Consider the following 21,817-nt stretch of genomic DNA (forward strand, 5'->3'; position numbering starts at 1 on the left):
CAGATCTGATAGGAACACATTGACTCCAAGCCTCTGAGAGACAGGGTGTGTGGTGGGTAGAAGGTACATGGTCTGGGTGGAGAGTGGGGGACGTCCCCAGCTGCACTGTCTCTTCTCAGTTTTAATTCAACTGTATTTAATTTGTTAAATAAAATTAAATATGGTTTTTAACAGCCGGTGTGCTTATGCTAGTCATGGAAGCAGAGCAAGCCTTAGAGTTGTGGGTCAAGAGTTTGGGCAGCGTTGACCCTGGTGGCTACTGGATGGTCAGGAGCCAAATTCAAATGTACAGAAGGGTAATGGTAGGACATTGGGGAAGGAGGGTAACCTGTGAAATACAGTCAGTTACAAGCTACCTGTGGGAAGGCGGGGGGGGGGGGGCTGTTCTAGCAAGAAGGGAACAGAACAAAATATTCCCCAAAGAGGCAAGAGCTGTGCTTCTGAAGATCTTGAACCTTTGGGAATTGGCAGTATTTGCATTACAAATAGACCTCTGAGGGAAAGAGGATGCTGTTAGAGGCTTTTGAAGGAGACAAAGAAACAGAGGCCACAGCATGTGTATTGGTGCATGCGTGCGAGAGAAAGAGAACACAATGTCCCTTACTCCTTCTTTTAAAATGTCAGTTTAAAAGCATTTTTAAAAAATAGCAACCTAATGTCAAGAAATATGGGATTCTTTCATCCTTCCCCACAAGTGTCATCTCTGGGGGGGTGCATGCCCCAAAGAAGCATTCCTTCGGTCACGGTGACTTACGACAGCATCAGTACTAGCTGAGCCGGTGCCCAAAAGAGAAACCTTGTTGAGCATTCAGCTGAGAACGAGTGAAGATACTCGCCCGGTAAAGATCACAACCCTTGTACACAAATTAGACCCTATCGACAGCTTGTGCATGCTGAAGTGGGGGATTTCCAGACAGGGATAGTTTGAATGGTTTCCTACAACAACAACAGATAACAACAACAAAAACTGTCCAGTGGGTATTACACCAAGAAGAGTTTAGGAGAGGCCCTCTCCCTGATATGTTAGTAAAAAGGGAGGTTTTGTTTTTTCATGTGGAAAAGCATTCTAAACTAAGAACACAACTCTTCCACGTCGACATCTCCTTGCCTCCCGCCCCGCATTGCTGGCATTTATGCTCATAACATTAAAAATGGCTCTTTGAGGGCTTTCCAAACATGAAAGATCCCATGGCTCAACTTGTTAGGATTAATGCAAAAACATGGAAATTACATTTCTACCCAGCCTGACCGATTACCAAACCAGGCGCCTAAGAAGGGAAGAAGAGATTTCCTTTCCTTCACAGTAAAAGTGGATTCCATTGTCTGAAAAGCACAGGACACCCCAATCGGTCTGTTGCACAGAATGCTTTTCTCTCCCAGCTGCAAAGAAGATGGTGTCCGATTCACGTCCGCTCTGTTTGAGATCAGCTTCTTAAACCCAGCAGATCTCCAATCACCCTCGCCCGTTCATTCCCTTGCCGGATCCGCAGCACCTCTGTCACAGCCGAGGAAAGAGCAATTGCAGAAGTGGGGAGCTCTGCTATAGAGGAGTCTGTCTTTTGGACTTCTTTCCTGCTTCAAGTATTTGGAGTCGTCTTCTCAAATTCAATGGCAGGGGGCACATCTTCCATGGCAATCTGGTTTAAGAAGACCAGCCCTTGCTAGTATCCAGATCTCGTGACCCCAAATTTGTTTCAGAAGCATACCCACAAACGAAACAGAAGAACCAACTGGGGGGGGGGCAGGGGAGGGGGAGGCACAGCAGCCAGGGAGTACCCCTGCTCAGTCCACATAATGGGTCCTTCCTAAGAAAGGCAAGTCCATGGACTGGATTATCCGGCCTGCAACACGTTCTTCAAAAATCACAATCTGAAAAAGAAATGGGATGCAAAAGGAAAATGGTAGGGTGGGGGGGGGGAATGATAGAACATTTTTCTTTTTCTTGAATTGGTGTTCCGATGAACGAACAATCAAGGGCCAAACTATATATGACACCTGGGCCCCAGGTTGTGCTGTTATTTACTTATACGGAACATTTTATGTCACCTCTCCAGAAACCTGCTACAGGCAGCTAACAATACAAAGTAATTCTAAAAAAGAAAATTTTAACAGAACAGTTGAATAAAAACAAACCCCTCCCCAGTGATAAAACCCATTCTAGTCTACAGTCACTAAACCAATAATAGATCAAGATGTATAGCTGTGTTAATCTGTCTGTAAGCAGCAGAATAGAGCAAGAGTCCAGTAGCACCTAACTAAATTAGTGATAGGGTATGAGCTTTCGTGAGTCACAGCTCACTTCTTCAGATACAGCTAGAACGTGAGTCCATCTGTCCTTATATCTTGGAGGGTGGAGTGATGAAAGAAGCCACTACCACTAATTTTGTTAGCCTTATAGGCGCTACTGGACTCTTGGTCTCTTCCGCTAAACCAGTAATACTTCAACTGCGCAAAACGATTTTAAAAGCATAAAGGAAGGGCATCGAAACCGTTAACCAGGTGGGGACAACAGGCCAGTGATAATAAAGGTCGCCCCAAAGAAGTCCCTCAGCCCTCTGCCACCTTCCGCGACAAGAACTTGGCATAACTTAGGCCCAACTGTCCATATCAGAAACTCCTCTACACCAAGTCAAACTGGCTTGGTTCTCTCTACTTTGATGGACAGTGGCTCCCCAGGATCTCAAGCACAGAAAGGGTTTTCCCAAGTCATTTATAACCAGATACCAGGATTCCACCTTCTGTATAGAGTAACAGGTGTTGTAGTGCTGAGCCATGGCCCCTCCCTGAACATAAACAAGGACTCTTTGGGGTTTTTTTCTTCTTCAAATGCTTAACTTTTGAAATAGAAGTGACTTGCAAATGGAATCCAAAAACCAGAAGGGTGTGTGTGCTGAAATACACCTCCACGGTGCACTTCCTAGGCGGGGCCATATTAACCCATGACCGGGCCCCCAGGCTTTCAGATATTTCAGGCCCCCACCGGCCCTTCTATCTTTCACCCTGCTACAGCTGACAGCCTGATCCTGGTACAGTAGGTACCAGACAGTAGTACATAGCCCTACATCCAGGGCTTTTTTTCTGGGAAAAGAGGTGGTGGAACTCAGGACCGCACAATGACATCACTTTGGGTCAGCTGGAACAAGTAGGGAGTTTTTTAAAGTTTAAATTGCCCTTGTCGAAAATGGTCACATGGCCAGTGGCCCCGCCCCCTGATCTCCAGACAGAGGGGAGTTTAGATTGCCCTCCGTGCCAGTGGCACGGAGGGCAATCTAAACTCCCCTCTGTCTGGAGATCAGGGGGCGGGACCACCGGCCATGTGACCATTTTCAAGAGGTGCCGGAACTCCGTTCCACTGCGTTCCAGCTGAAAAAAAGCCCTGCCTATATCCATTTCGAGGGTCTCCTATTCACAGAGTGCAAAGTGCCTTTAACCATTGGAGCCCTACAGCACAGGTAACAGTGCCTCAGCAAAAAAAAAAACTGACAGGCCCTAGTCCTTGCAAGGCCCTAGGCTCCAGCCTAGTTACCCTTATGAATAATACAGCCCTGTTCCTAGGCCCAGGTAGGTAGTTACAAGTCCTGTGGAATCCTAGTCAAATGTTCTGCTTGGCATGCAGAAGGTCCCAGATTCAAGCTCTGGCATCTCCAGGTAAAAGGATCAGGTGGGATGTGATGCGACAGACCTCCTGTTGAGACCCTGCAGAGCAGCTGCCAGTCACAGCAGACAAGACTCATCTTGATACAGACCAAAGGTCTGACTCACTATAAGGCAGCATGACGTGTTCCCAGTGGCTACACGTTGGCTGAAGTAAAAAAGAGGCAAATCTTTACAATCTGGGACTGACCTCATTGTCTCCTTGATGCAGCCACGTCTTTGGGAGGTAGAGTGTTTCTTGAGGGCCGATTTTCCAGTAGCGACCAAGGTTCTGTCCATTGACGAACACAACTCCCTTTTCCCAACCCTGCAAAACAGAGAAAGGTAGAGGTTCAGTGGGACAATAACTAGGCCCACCACGACCTCTCACCACTCCAATAACTAGGCCCACCACTACCTCTCACCACTCCAATACAGCTATCATTTTCATGTGGTTGCCAGGTAGGGCTTCGTCACTCTAAAAATCCAAGGAGATGGCAAAAAGTAAAGCTGCCACACACTTCTCTAATCCTGATTATGCCCAACAACTCAGCCCAGCGTAACAAGGAAGTGTGCAGTCGTGATGCCCACAAGCCATCGCTGGGTATTAAGACCACACAGGGTGCCGTGTCCAGGGACAGCCTCCATGTCTGCTTTTCTGCTCCCAGTGCCAAAACAAAAAAAATAAATATGCATCATTCCAGTGTCCCGAACAAACACCATTAGATTTTCATCCAACCCTCAAGACCCAAACACAGTAAAAAGGTTGCACAACTAGTTACAAATTATGAGAAGTGTGCACACAACTATGACAATGGATCAGATCTGCATTATTCCGCTGCCTATTAGTTATTTTAAATGATGAGTAATTAAGTCAACTTCAGTGCTCATGAGATAACGTGGCAATTTAGAGCTGCATCGCATGTATCTGTTCTGGAGGATACTTTTCCTGAGCAAGAAACAGCAGTGTATGAGAAAACAGACACAGACATAAGAAAACATGTTTTTCCATATCTTTGGTCATGACAAATAATGGCATTGTTTCCGCTAAATAGCTTGTAACTAAATAAAGGTTGTGTCCTTGGCCCAACAACCACTCTCACCAAGGAAGGCCATTGATCCGGCAACATTTTTCTCCCTGGAGAATCTGCAAAATAACCAATAGCTTACCTCGAGCTTCAAGAAAGTGTCTTGAGGCATATATTGCACTTGTAGGGTTCCTCGGAAGAAAGCAGGGCCCTCTACGCTGTCAGGGACCGGGCCCCAAGAGGAGGACCCTCGAAGGCTGTGTGGGGGAAAGAAACTGCTGAGAAAACAGAAGTGGCAGTTCCCTCAGGTTGGTCAACTTCCCCTGAGAATCACTCCAATGGGAGACTTAAGCGCCTTTGCACAACCTATTTTTATACGGCAAACTCCTTCATACTGGGTTGAAGGAAATACTGGCACATAAGACAGGGAGAGCTTCAACTTGTGATGCAAGCTGATTTTAGAAGAGGTGTGGAATTCCTGTCAAAAAGTAGTTGGACGTCTGGCCCAGTGTACTGAAAACCCACCGTAGAGGATATTGATGTAAAAATGGCTACCTACAAAGAAGATTCTTGTTCTTTCCTTTCCAAAACAGAAAATTATCGCAGCTTACAAGAGTTAGAAAAAAAGAACTAGGTGCAAGGTGAATAGATTTAATAAGTTTTGTAGAACTCTATGCATTTTGCTTAAAAGCTTCGTTAGGAGATATTTCACTCCTTGAAGTCCATTGTTCAAGGTGACACTTAAAATATATCCTAGAAGATCCCCTGACGAAGCTTTCAAGCGGAACGCGTAGGGATCTACAAAACTTTAATAAATCTATTCTCCTTGCATCTGGTTCTTTTCTTCTTCTGTATACTGCTGCAGCCATTGTTTCTCCAGCTTACAAGGGTTAACCACTGAGCATGGGCCAAACCAAGCCTGAATCAGGGCCCTGTGCACTGGCTATTTAAAAGTGAGGGGGGGAATCACACGGGGAACTAAATATACAAACTTCCAATCTCTTGTTTGGTCTGGCCCTATCCGGGCTGTGGAGTCGTTGTTCCAAAAAAAAATTGCCCATAACTCATTCCCATGATGCATTGCTCCTTCCCACCTTCATCCAAGGAAGGAAGGAAGGAAGGAAAAGCACTAAACATCCTTAAACATAAAAGGTGAGCCATATTGATGACTCACCATATTGGCCCGGCTGCCCTGCCCTCCCCCCGCCCCGACTGGGGTGCTGGGGAAGGGGCATTGCCAGGCCCACCCACCCTGCCCTGCCCTCCCCTCGCCCAGATCGGGGCACTGGGAAGGGAGCAATGCCTAGCCTGCCTGCCCTCGCCTTTCTAGAGCCCATTGTATTTTTTCCCCACAACGAGCTTCGTTGCTAGTTACTTATAATTCCATGATCCTTTAAATTTACTTTTAATTTATATATAATACAGCCATTGGGGCTGTGATTTAAAGGGGAAGAATTGGTGAGGTGCTTGAGGAACGGGATAATTAACCCACCACCCTCAGCCACCGACCCCTCTTGCTGCTTTTGGCTCCACTGGGGAAAAATCTGGGGCACATGTAAGCTTTCCCCAATGGGCCAAAAGTCGCATGGCATCTATACACCAGACCAACATGGCTAGGGCATAACAGCCTCTATCCTCCAGGAACGATCTCCCCTTTTAAAGTGTTATCACCCCACCACACCCGAGATTCCTTTGCTCAAAACGTTTAAAGAAGCTGGCAATGAGAATCACAGAACTATAGGCAACCTCTACATCTGCCCTTGGCTTTCACCTGTCCGTTTTGGTTATTCTAGCTCAGTCATTGTTGCTACTGGGTAACAGACAGCTTTTACTTAATATGAAAAACGATCACATACACAGATACACCCCAGGCATAAACTTTGTTCACAGGCATTAGGGGAATCATTCTTCTCACTGTCTGATCTCCCAACTATCTCCAAATGCCCGTATTACCATCCAGGTAGACAAGATGCTTGTTAGAAGTGCACCCTTAGTTCTTGGGCAGTGTGATGGGCCGAGAGTCCTTAAGGAAAGGCTCGAACCAGCATTTCTGTATCTGAGAAGGCAGCACAACACAGCAGTGATTCTTCGGAGGACCTGGGAAACGTCACTTCACATTTAATCTAATGAGTCTCAGTTCTCCAGGGCTGTGTAGAGGTTCTTATTAAAAGGCTGCATACATGCCCAGAGGCGACTGATATGTAACCAACTCTGGGACCCTAATCTGATGAAGGGCTTCCCTCCTCCATACTCAAAGGATGTGGCGGTGAATTGGGATTCGCTGCTGGAGGAAAGATCGCTGGCTTGGCGGAACCTCGCCTTCCCTTGCGCATTGGCAACACAAACAGGGTTTAAATTGCAAATGCAACATCTAGCAAACCTTTGAAGAACGGAAAAGAACGCAGCTGGGCCCTTAGGTGCCGAGGCAAGCCCTTATCTTTGTGTGCCCCACAAAATTCTCAGAGAAACGTCTACGTTTCTTCAAGAATGACTGTCTTCCCCTGCGGAACAGACAGTTTATCATTCCTCCTTAAACAAACTGCTAAGAACTGCACCAAGTTTGGAGCAAACTAGCTCAGCAGAACTAGTGAACAGCCCCTGTCTTTTTCTTTATTAGATTTTAATGCTACATATTTATGTTTTCAGCTGTACTTCCTGCACTTTGCTGCCCCTTAAAGCTGCTGTGTGGTTTTTTTTCATACCTCCTACAAAAAACAGTCTGCTCAGCAAAGAGCCACTCGCCGTATCTGAAGGAACTTGGCTCTAGTTCACTAAAGATTATGCTGGAATAAAATTTTCTTTCGTCTTTTAAGGAGACATGAGGCTTCTGTTTATTTTATTTTTTTTACCAAATTTGTGACAAGCATTAAAAAACCAACAACAACGCTGTTGTGGGCTCTCCACTTCCCCAAGTGGCAAGAAATTCCAGGCCAGGACTCCAGAATCAGGTTTCTTTTCAAAGACATAGCACTGGATACTTATGTGGGGGAGTGGGGGGGGGGTGGATTGTCTGGTGTTGTAACACTTGCTTGATTCACAAATATATAGGGGGAATGCAGGTGAAGGCAAAAAGTCACTACACTACATCAAGATTCCAGAGTGAGCGAGATATTACACCCTAAAATGCTTCAGCCGTTCAGATCTCTGTCTGCTTCACTTTCACATACGCGCCAAAACTCAAACACACACAGCTCCTTTCTTAGCTGGCTCACTTCCCCCAACCTCTGAAATATGCCTAACAGGGCTATTTCATTTCCTAATAATGGGAGTCCATTGAGGAAAATTCACGTTCATGTTGCGGCCAGGTAAGGCAAGCCCCCAGGTAAGGCAAGCCCCCAGTGACAGAGCCATTCACAACTACCAGACAACAAACACAAAGTGCCAAAGCAGCTTCTTTTGTAGCTCAATATTCACAATCTTTCTTTCAACAGACACCTCAACAAAGGAAGAAAAACTACTCTTAGAGGTGAGATGTGCCTTGCTTTGTAGGAACAGCAGCATTCGAAAGATTATGTCAATTTTTTTTTAACAGTGAGGAAAACCAATTTACCTCATGAGGCATATGAGCGTATGAAGCTAGCACTAGCAGCGGCCCTCACAGATTTCAGAGATATTTCCTAATACCTGAATCCTTTTACAGGAAATGTCAGGATATGAATGTGAGACTTTCTTCGGACACACTATCACTGATCCACAGTTTCTCCCCCAGGGGCCATTTCACATATTCAACACAGAACTCAGTGGTAAAGATTACGCTGAAATCTGCCGCTTCGGGCTGCAGTAGGCATTTACCAGTTGAAACACTCCTTCCCTCATGAACAAAGTCCATCCTGTATGTAGAAATTCAGTACGTCAAGGAGAAAACTAGGCTGAGCCTTTCTCCCTAACAGTCTAGTTTTTAACATGCAAAGTGTTTTTAACTAAAAGACGTTGAAACATGGGATTCTCCTGCCCTCCTTTCTTCACAAAAAGCAGGTGAAAGTGAGGATATGAATGGGAACGTGATATGCTATGAAGTTGCCAAGACGTCCTAAGGAGCCATATCACCCACACGGGACAACGAGCCCCTCGACTGCAGGGGAACTTTTAGCCTGCTGTAGCAGAACAACAACTTCACAGGACAATCCCATGTCAGTTCTGTGTACTTCAGCTTCCCACACAGACGTTTCCACCTTAATATGTGTTTCTACTAACAGTAGGGTGGACTGCTGGCTAAACTTGTGTTGGCTGCTGTGCAGGGGCGTTCCTTCCTCGCTCTCCCTGAGGTTGTGCCACTACTCATGGCTCAGTGGCCATAAGCTCCCCATATGAGCCCCAGAGGACCCTTCAATCGGGTGATAAACATCTATTAAAGGGCCCTGGCCCTTCGGAGGCCCGCCTGGCGTCGACCAGGGCCAGAGCCTTTTCGGTCCTGGCCCCAGCCTGGTGGAACACTCTGTCTTATGAGACCAGGGCCCAGCAAGACTTAACATTTCACTGGGCCTGTAAGACAGAGTTGTTCCACCAGGCATATGGTTGATGCCGGGCAGTGCCCCCCCTAGGTGGGGGGGAGGGGTTAAACTATATGCCCTCCTATGTAAATGTTATTGCCCATCGTATATTTTATATATTTGTTCTGGGAAGAACTGCTGTATGGAACGCCTGAACTAAATTATGTGCTGCCATCTTTCTCTGTTTTATATGTGTGTGTGTGTGTGTGTGTGTGTGTGTGTGTGTGTGTGTTATATTTGCATAGTTGTAAATTTAATGATAATCTATAGTAATTTTATAATTTTTAATGACATTTATATATGTTTTAAATGGTGTTGTTATCCACCCTGAGCCCGCAGATGTGGGGAGGGTGGAGTATAAATCCAATACATTAAATTAAATTGTGGGGAGGATGGGCTATAAACTGAAAGTATACATTGAAAGCAAACGTATAAAAGAAGATGGTAACGCCTGCCCTGCCAAGGAGGCTCCTTTGCAAACAAGCTGCCAGCCAACCACTGCCCCCCCTGCCTGTTAACATAACTCTTGGAAACCTGCTAATCCTACCCTAAAGCAGAAGGCTACATTGGGTGTTCCAACTAACGCTGAGTATGACTTGCTGTCTTCAGACACAGGTTGCTGCTGAATAGCACAAAACCATTTCCTGGGCTTGCCGTGTAACCTGCACCACCCTCACTCCCCCAGCCGTTATTCCTCAAGTTGGACCCTGCATCCTAGATTCAGCACCCCAAAAATCAGTTATTTCATTTTCTATTTTGAAAGGAAATTCCTAGGCCTGTCTGACACAGCTTGCAATGCGGCCAACCAAACAGCTAACCAACCAATCTGGGAGGCAAATAAGCTTCATAACCGAGGTGCCACTGCAGAGAAAGCCCTGTCACAAATAAGTACAAATGTTCCTCGCTAGCTTTGCAGCCTCAGAAAAGTCACAGGAGGTTTAACAAACCCAGAACAGGCTGCCATAGATAAGGGAGATGGACCACGTTCAGCGTGATGTAAGTGAAAAACTATCTTATCGGATATTTTCATTTTCTGTTGAACTGAGGTCATTTTCAGTAGCTCTGCTAGGTTCCCCTCCAGCACTGATGATGTGAGATGGGGCTTTGTCATCAGTAACCCCCAAAATGTGGAGCCCTAATTTTAAAGGTCACAATATTTTGAGGAAAGCATTTACCATCTTGCATAATGTTTCTTCTCTTTTATGAAAAAAACAAAAACTGGGCGCAAGACGGGAGCCTTGCCTTCTCCCAAAGAAAATCCCAACTCTACAAAGAAACTGCTTCCTGCACTCACAGTCATGGACAAACCTAGGGAAATGTGTGTGACTTTCCACTTGCCTACACTGCCGTTTGTGCATGACACAGACTCTCTAGTGTCTCCGTCTTCTAGAACTCCTCTAGTGTCTCCGTCTTCTAGAACTCCTGGCAGAGCACAAGTGAAAAATGGGCACAGGCCCGAAAAACAGGAAGAAGCTGCTGCAGTGCTTTGCCTCACAACTATCCAGCTGAGATTTGTCAGTCTGATCCTTTGCCAGATGCCGGCTTTCTGGCAGGTGGGGCTGCTAACTAGAACTTGTACGTCCGCCAAACACATTTGCTATAAATGAGAAGATGGAAACAAAAAAAAACCCAAGTGGTGGTGGAGGGGAAAGAAAACGTATACCACCCGCAAACCTTTCTATGAAGCCAGGTTTCATCTCCAGGCTGTAAATCTTGAAATTCCTCAAGGAGGTTTGGTTGAGAAAGATGTCGCCAATTAAGCCTGAAAGAGAAAGGAGGGTAAACTCTGGAGCGGAGGAGCAGAGGAGCTGATGAATCGCATTTGGCAGAGGAGAGAACAGCGAGTGGCTGAAAGCAGCCCTCCTCTGCAGTGGAATTAAGGCCCGCTTGCTCCTCCTTGCTTGATGATCAAAAGGTAGCTCTTTCCACTCTGGTCTCTGCTTTAGCAAACCGAACTCCCATCCCCTTTTACTACCTCCCCCCACCCCCAAATAAATATTATCTCCTGCACATACGCTAGATTCTAATTCGCTGGCTGATATACAGAGCTAAGAATGCAGCAGGTTCATGGGTTATTTTTAAAAAGCGGAAAGCCACAGCCAGCCAGCCATAGAGCTACTTTAGGCATGCTCAAGGCCTTGGCCATACCCACTGGGGAGTTTTGATTTGTCATTTGTCTATGTCATTTGTCAAAGCTGCTCCTGCACTGGGCAGGGGGTTGGACTAGAAGGTCTGTAAAGCCCCTTCCAACTCTATGATTCTATGATTTCTCAGAACAGCGGACTGCCCTGCAGCAGCAAAAATCACTTTGGAAACTCTGCTGGTTTTCCAAATGGCAATTTCCTGGGTGAGCGGCCTGAGTGAAAAGACTCCTTTGACCAGAGGAACTAGTCAGGCAGTTCTCTGATCCCTGGCTCTTGTTTCCAAACTCTTGCCCGGGAATTTCCAGTTCTTGAAAGAGAAGAGATCTGAGCACACAAAGCCCTACTCATAATTCCAGGAAAGGGGGAGGGAGGCAAAGAGAACAGGGACTTGTGCAAAGTAATGGTAAAGGCAGTTGTACAGAAGTAAACACAACCCAAATTTCCTAGTTTTTAAGTTGCAGTTTGATCAGCTGGGTGAACCACAGCTGCTTCCACACAGTGGTTTTTCTCTGCTTTTGCTTACAAATCAGAATGCTTTTCTTGGGAGCCTCTACATGATGTCATGCTCGGATGGTGCTTCAGTTGTCCTGTCCCTGTTCTCTTTTCAAACCTGCTTTGCAATGATATTTTTGAGAACAGCACTGTGCAAGCATGTGGACACACCATCTGGACATGTTTTCCAAGGTTCTGCACAAACTGGTGCCATTTTCCTTCCATCCGTCCTCTCGTGGCTATTTGCCCTGACATGCCATTGGAGGGCTTGAAAAAGAAAGCAGTAATTGCTGTCGCTCTATAACAACTAGTGATTTTTTTGAAAAGCCTGCCCCAAGGGAAATGGTGGCAGATAGAGGGAAGTGCCCAGAAATCTCCTGTGTGGAAGCCCTGTTCCCAATCCGAATGCCTCTACGTTCACAGCAGCAGGGAATGAAAAACGGAGAATCGCCGCTGTGGATGAAGCCTATCACTAGAATGGATCTTCCCACACCTCCGCTCCCCGCACTTCAGATGAACCCACATCATCTCAAAAACACACAAAGAGAGAAAGGCCAGCCAAAAGGGCATCATGCCGAAAGGCGAGTCAGGCAAAGGAATATTGCAGCAATACACTCAAGAGCGGATTGCGCCAATTAAGCATCACAACACAAGCTGTACCAAAATCCCCGAGCGAGTGGCTCCGTATGGCTTGCCAGTCTCCTGACTCCCATCCATCCAATTTCAGAGCTAACTGCAAAAGCTACAGCGGTGACCGATTGTTAAGCAGCAAAAGCAAAGCAGTGAAAAGCGGATCAGTTATCCTCGCCAAAACAAACTGTCAAAATATGAGCAGCATTCTGGAAACAGGCAGCATTAGTTTTCGGAAAAGCAGAGCCGTCGTTTGGATTGGGTGTCTCCTCCCGAAAATGAACAGAGAACCAGCCTGGAGCGATGCTGGTTGACAATCTTGCTTGAATAAAAGGAAAATAAAAGTATTGTGCTGCAGGTGGTAGGGTGGGCTTGGACCCCTGAGTCACGGGTTCAGATTCCTGATCAATGAAAGTCTTCTCTGTTTCCATTTTCCATCAACAATGGCCTAATTCACAAGACAGGCTCAGGGGCAAACATCACAAAGACTCTAAGAAGCACTTCAGAGAACTGCTAAGCAAAAGGAGCTGCTTTCTATAGTTATATTGATACATGAAAACATTTTTAAAAAAACTGTATTAAACTGGTACATCTTTTAAAAATGCATGTTAAGAAAGCCAAGATACTGAGGTTTGAATCACTACTTATTCTAATCTCGCCTTGGACCTGGACTGACTAGATGGGCTCATGACAGTAATTGTATGTGTGTGTGGTGCCCTCAAGTCACAGCTGACTTATGGCGACCCCTGGTGGGGTTTCCATGGCAAGAGACTATCGGAGGTGGTTTGCCATTGCCTGCCTCTGCAACCCTGGTCTTCACTGGAGGTCTCCCATCCAATTACTAACCAAGGCCGACCCTGCTTAGCTTCTGAGATCTGATGCGATCAGGCTCACCTAGGCTATCCAGGTCAAGGCAGAGACAGTAATTATCTCAGCCTTAACTACTTCTTGCAACACGATCCTAATACTACTGGCCTACCTTACAGGCTTGTCATTGGGTTCCCTTATGACTGTGCACATGAAGCATTTCTCCAGCTTAGAACGATAAAAGCCCCCTGTCCTGCTATGACGCCCCCTCATCCTTAAACCAAAGAAATGGCACCAGAGGCATTTTTTAAGTTTCAAAAACCACTAATTGGTTTATTTAAATTAGAGGGGGAAGGTTAGGTGAAGTCAGGAGTTGAGGCTTTCTGAGGTAAAATCACTGAGGTAACATGCAGAACCCACACAGACTTCATTTTGTAGGCTCTTCCCTGTTACTTAAGGCTTCTGTTGTTAGGATTTGTTTCCCTGGTTTCTTCCCCCGAACACCTGAGTCTACTTTCTTTTTCTCCTTCACTTCGGGGGTTAGGAAGGCTGGTGCCCTCTTTTTAGTACCCCAAGCCCCCTCTCTGCACACATGAGCATTTCCCTTCAGTCCTCAACTGAATCTGGGAGTCTCCTCAGGCAGTTCTCCACCTCACCTGACAAGCGATTTCTCCTCTCTCTAGAGCTGTCTCCCTGTTTCAACTGGGAAGGGACAATCTTCTTAGTTCTCCCTTTACTCCTTGGCCCGTTTGGATGTCTACACTTATCACCAAACCTCCTGCCAACTTTCCCAGTTCTCCTGTCGGTGTTAGAACCACTTTCCCTGAGGACTCTGCCTCTCAACCCGTTCATATACTCCAATCTCTCTCTCTCTCTGCCAGGACTCAAACCCCTCCTCTCTCAGCTCAGCTACCCAAGCAGAGGCCCTGGAACAGCCTGCCACTCACAGCTCTCTGAGAGTCTCTCTACACGAGATGCCTGGGCGAGTGTTCATCAAGTGCCGGGAGACGCAATGTTCACTGGGAAACGTAGTTTTGAAAGACACAGCTATTGGAGATCACTCCGGAGGGGACGGATTCTCTCATTGCCCTCCGCTGCCTCTGCTTGCCAGACTGTTTTCCCTTCTGGAGTCTTTGCCCTGCTGTCCTCGCAGCTCAAAACTTTGAATTAACCGAGCCTTGGCAGGGCAAATGCTCCAAAAGGGGAGACAGCGCGGCAAGGGATGGATATAAATGGCCCTCTGTATTAGATGCATATGAAGAAGAATGACTTGGGGAAAGAACACAAGAGGGCCCACCTTTCTGCTGGCTGTTGAGCGCAGGTCCATAGTTGACTCGCCCACAATTCTCTACAAGGAGTCGGAGCTGTCGGTATCCCTGTAAAGAAGATTAGGACAAAGCTGGATCTGGGAGAAGCAGGTGGCGAGATGTCCTTGGTGGACATCCCAGCCGTTGGCGGCATTGCTCCTGGCATTTCATTCCTGCCCCTTGTGCCCTCCTTCCTGACTCAGGCATTTCCTCCCATGCTTCTTGTGGCTTGCCCTGCTGCATAAGTTGCATGCCTGGTACCCGATGGATGCACAACAGGCATAATACAGCAGCAAAGCCAGTCTGCTCCTTTCCCACGCTAGCTCGCTTACCTGGGAAAGCCAGAAGCGACAGTGTCCGAGTTGCAGTGTGCTATGCAACCAATGCCAGAGCAGCAAACCTCCTCTTCCCCCCTCCCGCCAAAGCAGTCACTTTAGAACTGTCAGGCCTGGAATAGTAGCAGCCTCCCCACCCACCAGAGAAAGCAGCATTTGCATGCTCCAGGTTGTGAGCAGCAACTGGAAGGAGCGACTGTCTCAGGACACCATCCTCCACTGATGGCAAAGAACCATTTTTAAGGATACCGGAGCTGCCCTGGAAGTGCCCCACCCCTCATAACCAATCCAATCTATTCTTCTCCAAGACCCAGTTCTGAAATTCTGCAAATTTGAAGCAGAAGACGTCTCTGCATGCCCCCAATTGGCTTGAATGTTCATGAGGGGCTTATACATACATACACTGAAAGGCAGAAAGCCCTTCTGAAGCACGAGCGAGGACACAACTGACAGCCCAGCTGATGTACACATCCTGAAGCTGGGCTCACTCCGTAGCTGAGTGACAGCTGAAACTTTTGTTTGGACATCTTTGACCCCTTTGGCTTAGCTTGGCACAGGGACCAGATCCCAGAAGGGCCGGCACCCTCCCCCCCTCAAAGAAGACCCTAGCAGTTGGGGCAGCAGATGCTGTGAGCCTCGAACAACAGGTCTGCAAGCTTGACATCAGTTTGACAGGTCAATTATTTCATTTTCAAATGGCTAGAGGACAATTTTAATGGGCGGATTTCAGCCGGTGGGCAGCTGCAGCTTTTCAGAAGCATCGCTCTTCCAGTTTATTCCCCTGGCACCGACCCTAGTACGTTGTAGCTCGAATTGAGATTCAAGGGCCGTGTGAACATTTCAGTCTATCTACTGCTGGTGTTTCTGCCTGCAATGCACGCTGAGGTCTCTGACTACTTACCTGTCCGTTAGGAACTGGCAAGTCTTGTGTGGTGTAATCAAGGTAGCCGATATACAGAGTATTAACGAACACCTGCAGGAGAGGAACGGTCAAAGCCTCATTTGTCAATCACAAAAAGCCAAAAGATTAGAGAAGGATTTTGAAGGGGAGGGGGTCTACGAGGCCGACAGAGAACTGGGATTCTGGGGTTTCCTGTAAGATTACTATAATCGTTTAAATGGTACTTAAAATACACACACACACACACACAATTAAGAAATCCAGATGATCTGGTATCAATGGCTCTGCTGAGATGGCGACAGAGTCACATTTTGAAAAAGAACTTCCCCCCAAACACATTCTGGTGTTTAAAAAAGAAAAAAAAGCTTTGCCGGCTTCCAGACTGTTTTTCCCGGCAGTTTAAGGACTGGGACCCGTAAGAGCTCTAAATGGTTTAAGGCCAGGGGGTCCAAAGGTCTGCCTTCTTCCACGTCATCTTGCCCATTCTTTTAGATTTGCTGTGGAGGCCCTGCTCTGGGTGCTCCCACTTTTGGAAATTAGATACTGGGGTGACTTCTCTGTGGTGGCACCCCTTATAAAAAACCCTGCCTGGGGACATACATAAGGTGCCAAATTTAATGTCTTTTGGATGTTAGGTGTAGAACCTACTTGTGTCTGAAGAAGGGAGCTCTGACTCTCAAAAGCTCACACCCTGAAAATCTTGTTGGTCTCTAAGGTGCCGCTGGATGAAAATCCTGCAGGTGTAGAACTTGTTATTCTTCTGTATGGGGTTTTTTGGAGGGTAGGGTTTGATTTGCCTTCCTGCTTTTAAGTGGCTTGTTTTAGATTATTTTCGGTGGTTTGATATTGTATAGATTTCATTTGTTTTAATGGTTTTCAGTTGCCTGGGAAAAAATATTTTGTTAAGGGAAGATATAAATATTTTAAATAAACAGTGTGTGTATTTCTGCCTCCCGCAACGCCTATCCCTCTGAATCCTAAAATTGTATCTGATTATTTAGTTCAGATGGATTTAAAAAACAGGATTTAGATAAATGCAGGAACAGCTGGTCTATAAGCAACAGGTGTTAACATCTAAATGGAACTTCTCACTTCAGTGGAGGATATCTCTGAAAAAAAACCAGATGCTGGGGAAGGCTGTCACCATCCGCAGCTCGTGACCTTCTCAGAAAGGCATATGTTAGAAAGAAGAGGTTGGGCCAGGTATTCCAATCTAGCACAGTAACTGTGATTGTCTTGCCTCCCAAGCAATGGTTGTACACCACTGGTATTTAAATGCAATGAGTTTCAGCAAAGATCTACAGCAGCTTGGGCTCCACCGAGAATGGAAGTATTTGGGTGTGAGATACTAGCAGGAAGTCACACATTAACGTGACAGTTCAATGGCCTTCCGCCTTTCTAGACCTGAGACCCACTGAACTTAAGCATTTTGTGTCACATGACATCAGAGTCACATGACACGAAGAGGAGGGGGCAAAGTCATTGGAATCAAAGCCAGAACCATGGAGAGCAGACCAAGGCAGCTGGGACAGGAAGCACGAGACAAGTGCCAAGAAGGGTGCCATAGCAAGGAACTAATCTTGAGTAACAGCCACAGGAAAATAATTTCCACCACTGAGTGCAGCCCTGTTGCTCCTTTTGCTGTGCATGCAAAGAGAGGCAGGAGGGTGGCACCCGGGAGCTCTGTTTATGCATGGTAGCAGCAGGCTCTTTCCAAAGGCAAAATTATAAGAAGAGTCCTTCTGGATCAAACGACTGCTCCATCTAGCCCGGCAACCTGTCTTACATAGCAGCCAACCCGTTGTTCTCAAGGGCCAACAAACTGGGCAGAGAGGGCAAAGCCTTCCCCCGATGTTGCCTCGTAGCCCTGAGTTATAGAGGTTGACTGCCTACAAACACGGGGCTTCCTTTTACCAACCACGGATGGTAGCTGCTCATAGACCTCTCCTCCATGAATGTGTCAAACTTCCTTTTAAAGCCATGCTTATCACTGCGCCCCCTGGCAATCAATTCTACAGTTCCCTTACTTGTTGAGCAAAGAAGTATTTCCTCGTGAACTTACTGCCCATCAACTTCAACCGGTGTTCCTGAGTTTATTATTTGGAGAGAGGGTGAAAAAGTTCTCTCTGTCTCCTTCCAGCTCTAGAGGAGCTCAAGTGGAGCTCCACGACCAACTCAAGGGTCCCAACCCCATGGGCTGAAGACAACTGCAGAGGTCAGTTACCAACAACCACCTCTCTCTGCTCCAAAAAGAGCTGCTCGGGCCTTACGGTGACTCAGCTAAGAGGGAGGCAGCGTTCCCCACCACCCACCCCAGCATAGACTAATCACAGGATTCAACTGTTATTTTTCACCTGTGCTCTGTCCCGGATGTGGTCCTGGGAAAACAGCCGTCCTCCACCCGGTACGACGGTCTCATAGAGGACATACCCATAAGACTGACCGCTGCCATCGTTCACCGGAAGGTTCTCCATGGTGACAGGGTGCTCCAACTTTACGGGCTGCAAAGCAGAAGGCACAAAACAGAGGGCTTTAAGAGGCAAATCCAAGTCCATTCTTCTCTATAAAATGCTCACGAAACCTTAATTTGCCTGTACAGGGAAGAAAGCACAGGGGTTTGAGCCATAAACCTTCCATTCAGTTTCAGCTCTGCTGTTAGGACTGCAAAGGAGAAAAGATGGTGCTTTAAATAAAAAAAAAATCTCATTTCCCCCCCACGGCACCTAATTTCAGTGAGCAAAACTGATTGGAGGCTGATGAGTTAACCCTTTCTCCTCCCTTTCTTGCATAGTGCCCAGGAAAACTGAGGCTGCAAAAGCCAACAGTTTGCATCTTATGGACGGAAAGAGATGCATGATGGTTTCCAGTTCTGTTCTTGCCCTAAATTGTATTCATACACACAGGGAGAATCTTCAAGGACTGAATCTGGTTGCTTGGCTAATCTGTCTGACTGCCCACCCCACCCCCACCCCAATACAGTTTGGCTCTCCCGCACATACTTATACATCGTTTGACTTCCATTGCTGGAGAATTTGTGATCCACTGCATACGCTCCTTTGATCAGAGTGTGATGTAGTGGTTGCAGTACTGGACTAGGATCTGGGAGACCCAGCTTTAAATCCTCTCCACTCGGTCATGGGAGTTTACTGGGTGAATAATAACAACATTCGATTTATATACCGCCCTTCAGGATAACTTAATGCCCACTCAGAGCGGTTTACAAAGTATGTCATTATCCCCACAATGAAACATCCTGTGAGGTGGGTGGGGCTGAGAGAGCTCTGACAGAGCTGTGACTGACCCAAGGCCACCCAGCTGGCTTCAAGTGGAGGAGTGGGGGAATCAAACCCGGCTCTCCAGATTAGAGTCTCGCACTCTTAACCACTACACCAAACTGGCTCTCGCCCCCTAACTCACCTTCTAACTCAACCTACCTCACAGGGTTGTTGTGAGAATAAAATGGAGGAGAGGAGAATGATGTTAGCCACTTTGGGTCCCCATTAGGGAGAAAAGGAGGATATAAACATTTGACTAAACAAACGAAAATGGAAACCTATTACATTTGCAGTGACACAGGGAGTACAGAAGATTTCTACGTGGCATTCAGTCTAGCTTCATTCATGCATGTGAGTCAACAAGTGACAAGCATGCCTGCACGTGCAAGTCTGCAGTACACCTAATGCTTTACTCCAGGGGTCTCCAATGTGGTGCCCTTGGGCGCCACGGTGCTCGATGACTCCTTTCTGGTGCTTGGCAAGTGTTTTTGAAAGCGGACGGGACCAGGTGGCGTTTTTGTCCAGCAAGGACTTCTGAGTGGCCACTGGGGATCTGGTTGGCTGGGCATGCTTTGGCTACAGCTGCCACCACAGTGCCAAGACGTTCAGTGTGTTATGCAAGAAAATATTTTTTCTAACAACACGTTCATTTCAAGGGGCATCATGTTAGGCACAGCTTCTGCCTGAAACGATGAAGACCTACGATTAGAATTATGCATAACCTCAGTTCCACGTTTTACGGCTGGCACTGCCATTTTGTGATTCTGCCCACACCACCCATGTCAGAATTCCAAAGGGGCCCACAGGTTCAAAAAGGCTGGGGATCCTTGATTAATTCAAATTATGAAAAATAAGGAACACCTTCCTTTCTTGTAAAATACTGGATAGGAGGAAGGTTTGTTCCAAGCTCAGTGCGGCAAGAGGGAGAAAAACAGCTCCTTGCCATCACCTCCCCCTCCTAAACACAGCCAGTCAACTAGCTGACACTGATGTGTGCAAGTATGTATAGGTCAGACTGTTTGTAAAGGGTTCTACTGAAACCGTGAAAGGTTTCTCATGGTTCCATGCAGAAGTTCGCAGGTTCAGTCCCCTGTACCTCCAGTTAAAAGGCATCAGAGAGGAAGTGTTAGGAAAGTCGCTTCTCTGCCTGAGACCCTGGAGAGCAGCTGTCAATCAAAAGAGAAAAGACTAGGTGGATCAATGGCCAGGCTCTGTATAAGGCAGCCATAATACGCTAAGATCAATTCCCTTATGCACACTTAAAACCTGTTGACAGTACCATCGAAGGATGACTGGCAAACATACACGATATTTGTAACTCTCTGGGTCATTAGTCTTGGACTGTATGGTGCTTTTATTATGATATTTTAAATGGTTATTTGGTATTTTAATCTTTTCTATGAAAACGTCCAGTTTTTTTAGATTTTATTTAATTTTGATGGACAGTTGATTTTATCTTGGATTGTTGCTTTCAGCTAATGCAATAAAGAGTGATTGATTGATATTTGTGACTGTGTGTGTGTGTATGTTACAGTCAACCAGTTTCAACAGAAAAGAGCAAGAGTCCAGTGGCACCTATAAGACTAACATAATGTGTATCTGAAAAAGTGAGCTGTGACTCACGAAAGCTTGTACCCTACCGCAGATTTTGTTAGTCTTATAGGTGTTCCTGGACTCTTGCTCTTTTCTACTGCTACAGACAGACTAGCAAGGTTATCCATCTTAACCTGTCAACAGGTTTCAAGCGTGCTGACATGAAAATGAAATTGCCTGAAAGGAATCTGGTCCTACATTGTCCAATTTACATTGTGCTCTATGGAAAAGCATCACCAGAGATGGCCACATGGCAAATTGAGGCTGATTCCATGATATTTATAGATAACTGGGGCCAGAGTTCTGGGTTTGTTCATTTCATGTGACTCCGAAAACTGAAGGGGAGGGGGAATTACTACCTGGAGGAATGCAGTACATACCTCTACCAGAGAGGGCAGCACGTCCCACAGAGAGACATACTGCTGCATGAGGATTGCCCCATAGGATGCCTTGGTTGAAATCATCGGAGGGAGAGGGAGAGGCTCCCCTTTATAAAAAAGAGAAATAATGTGTTCAGTTCAAATGGGGAAAAAATGGCAAGTGATGTCTCCGAGTGGGGCTACACCAATGATTCTCCCTCTACCTTGGAATGTGCAAAATTGACACATACAAACTGCCAACTCACCCCCCCCCCCATTTGTCAAATATCCCTATTGTTTCAATGCTGCCAGGCACCCCTGTGTTTCACTTGGCTACTACTTACCCTGACACTGTTTTCCTCCTCCCTCCCTTTTACCCTCACTGTCCTCGGCTTCACTTGCCCTTGCTGCCCTTTGATCTGACTGACTGCACTGACCCAGCTGATCTCATTTCCAGGGCCCCATGATTGTGACATCACCGACAAATCACAGGGCTCACCACGCCCGATTACATCAAAGGGCAGTGAGAGCAAAAGAGGCTGTGGACACTGAGGGGGAGAGAGGAAGACTAAAGGCACAGAGCACCAGGAGGTGGAGAACGGCAAGAAAGCTCCACGAACATATTTTCAACAAGCACAACAAAAATGCAAAGAAAGGGGGAAGTGACACCCCCCCCCCCCCAAAACCCTACATAAGACACTAACTCAGAGCTATCAAGATATGTCTTTGGACCACAGTTTTGCTGCAAATGAAAAGGAAAAAAAAGTTTGTCCGGAGGCCAACATTGGTGAGGGAAATAAGAGCAGCACAGTTATTCGCCAAC

At 46.6% G+C, this 21,817-nt stretch overlaps 1 protein-coding gene across 1 annotated transcript in view; it reads right to left on the reverse strand.

Moving 5' to 3' along the window:
- Window positions 1-375: 375 nt before the first annotated feature.
- LOC129342670 (beta-galactosidase-1-like protein 2) overlaps window positions 376-21,817 on the reverse strand; it is a 71,979-nt gene continuing 50,537 nt past the window's right edge. Inside the window, 8 exon segments of the mRNA XM_054998546.1 lie at window positions 376-1,869; window positions 3,845-3,961; window positions 4,804-4,918; window positions 10,826-10,913; window positions 14,522-14,600; window positions 15,768-15,839; window positions 18,122-18,268; window positions 21,016-21,122. Coding sequence (XP_054854521.1) covers window positions 1,783-1,869; window positions 3,845-3,961; window positions 4,804-4,918; window positions 10,826-10,913; window positions 14,522-14,600; window positions 15,768-15,839; window positions 18,122-18,268; window positions 21,016-21,122 — 812 coding nt within the window. The 3' untranslated portion in view covers window positions 376-1,782.

This window comes from Eublepharis macularius, chromosome 14, assembly GCF_028583425.1.
Source record: "Eublepharis macularius isolate TG4126 chromosome 14, MPM_Emac_v1.0, whole genome shotgun sequence".
Classification (NCBI taxonomy): Eukaryota; Metazoa; Chordata; class Lepidosauria; order Squamata; family Eublepharidae; genus Eublepharis; species Eublepharis macularius.